At 66.8% G+C, this 1,922-nt stretch overlaps 1 protein-coding gene across 1 annotated transcript in view; it reads left to right on the forward strand.

The window, feature by feature from the left end:
* CD81 (CD81 molecule) overlaps window positions 1-1,922 on the forward strand; it is a 13,196-nt gene that overhangs the window by 5,736 nt on the left and 5,538 nt on the right. Inside the window, exon 6 of the mRNA XM_024749213.1 lies at window positions 1,401-1,515. Within this exon, the coding sequence (XP_024604981.1) occupies window positions 1,401-1,515 (115 nt within the window). The remainder of the gene's footprint in view (window positions 1-1,400; window positions 1,516-1,922) is intronic.

Genomic DNA, 1,922 nt, shown 5'->3' on the forward strand with positions numbered 1-1,922 from the left:
GGAGTTCGGCACTGCCCTTCCAGTGGTGCGCAGTGGGGGCCCGGGGACCCCGGAGGGACCTTGTCGGTCCCGCTGCATGTGCTCTGGGAAGGGGGAGAGCAAGTGTGTTGCCCTGGGTGTGGGGAGTGGAGTCCCTAGTTGAACGTTTGGAAGAGGGGGTCAGAGAGGGTGCCGTCCCACCCTCGGGGGGGGGGCGGTGTCGACAGCACCACCTTCGGGGTCAGCCCGGCTGCTGCCGGGCGCCAGCGGTCCCCAGCGGTCCCCACCAGCCTCATCGTCCACGGAGCCCAGCGTAGGAGAGCCTGGGCTGGGGCCGCAGGGCTCCTGGCCTCCCCGTCCCCCATCAGCGCCCTAGCGTCACCTGCCTGGAGATCCCTGGAGATCCCTGGAGATGCTTGGGGCTTTCCGTGGGGCAGCCCCTGGTGCTGGGGCTTCGAGTCTCACACGCTCTACTGAGCCTGTCTCAGGGCCGCGCTCCCTGGCCAGGGCCTTGGGGACAGGCACTGGGCCAGCCAGGTGGTCTTCTTGGGGTCCGCTTTTCGGTTTCTCTTCCTCATTGGACACGTAGCTGACGGTCTGTGTAGGAGCTGGTGCTTGTAGCTCCGGGGACAGTTACTGCCTCGGGGAGCAGCCCAGGGAGGAGGCTGGGGTGCGGGGGCCAGCTTGCCTGGGTGGGTCAGATGCTCAGGCGTGGGCCTGCTGGGCCTGGTCTGGGCTCACCCTCGAGGACAGACCCCACCTAGCCCTGAGCCACCGTGCTCGCAGGGGCATGAGTCAGCCGGAAGCCCGCGCCCCCCGTGCCAGGCTCTGAGCAGAGCCCCCTCTCCTGCCCACCCCTCAGCGCAGCCTCCGCCTTGCGGTCTCTCTGGCGAGCGCCGCGAGCTCCCTTGCTCTCCCGGCGGTTTGCCGTCTCCGTGATGGCAGGGAGTTACCCCACAAAGCCCCGGCCCTGTGGCTTCCCGGCCGCCACCGGCCCCAGCAGCCTCTGCCATCCACACTAGGGCCCCCGTGGCATCGAGTGCCCAGCCCCTCCTCAAAGAAGTACTTGTTGTCTGTCTGAATGCAGATTAACCAGGTGTCCTGCATCTTATCTGGTAACCTGTCTGGGAGTCTCACTCCAGTGGTGCTGGCGGGAGGGTTGGGGACCAGCCACATGGTCCCCCATGCCCAGGTCCCCCGGGGCATCTTGACAACCAAGGCAGCAAATCAGACATTTGGAGCCAGCGGCAGCCCAGACCCCAGGGGCTAGTGCGTCCTGCCCGGAGGGAAGCCCTTCACGCAGACGCAGCAGACAGCAGGGCTCGGCACCCTCCTCTGTGCGTGTGTGCGTGTGGTGGATTCACACTCACCACTGCTGGGCTCCGGGCCACGAGTGACACCATACCCTGCTCTTTCTGTAGCTGGCTGGAGGTGTGATCCTAGGCGTGGCCCTGTGGCTTCGCCATGACCCTCAGACCACCAACCTCCTCTACCTGGAGCTCGGAGACAGGCCTGCACCCAACACCTTCTACGTAGGTAAGTGGCAGAGGACGGGCTGAGGACCCCGGCTAGCTGTGGGCTGGGGGCCGGCAGGAACGGGCCACTGGGGTGTGTGATCATAGCTCAGTAAGGCCTCAGACAGGCTGTCACGGAGGGCTTCCAGGAGGAAGCAGGGGCTGAGCCAGCTCAGCGGGGCTGGCTTCTTGCTGGGGCAGGGAGGAGGCCAGCCAGGAAGGGTTCTTCCGGCCAGAGGGAGAGACGGAGCCAGAGAGCAGGTGGGGTTATGTCAGCCTGGGGGCCTTGAGGGTCCCCTCTGGAGTTGGTGCAGTGCCTGCCTGGGCGGGGGGTGCTCCCAGGGAGAGCTGGAACTGGGGGCGGGGTGTGTGTGTGTGGCTTTTTGGGACCCCACCCGATCACCGTGGGGGGGGCGGCGGAGCAGGAGA

The sequence above is a fragment of the Neophocaena asiaeorientalis genome, unplaced genomic scaffold, assembly GCF_003031525.2.
Source record: "Neophocaena asiaeorientalis asiaeorientalis breed wild unplaced genomic scaffold, Neophocaena_asiaeorientalis_V1.1 scaffold43, whole genome shotgun sequence".
NCBI lineage: Eukaryota > Metazoa > Chordata > Mammalia > Artiodactyla > Phocoenidae > Neophocaena > Neophocaena asiaeorientalis.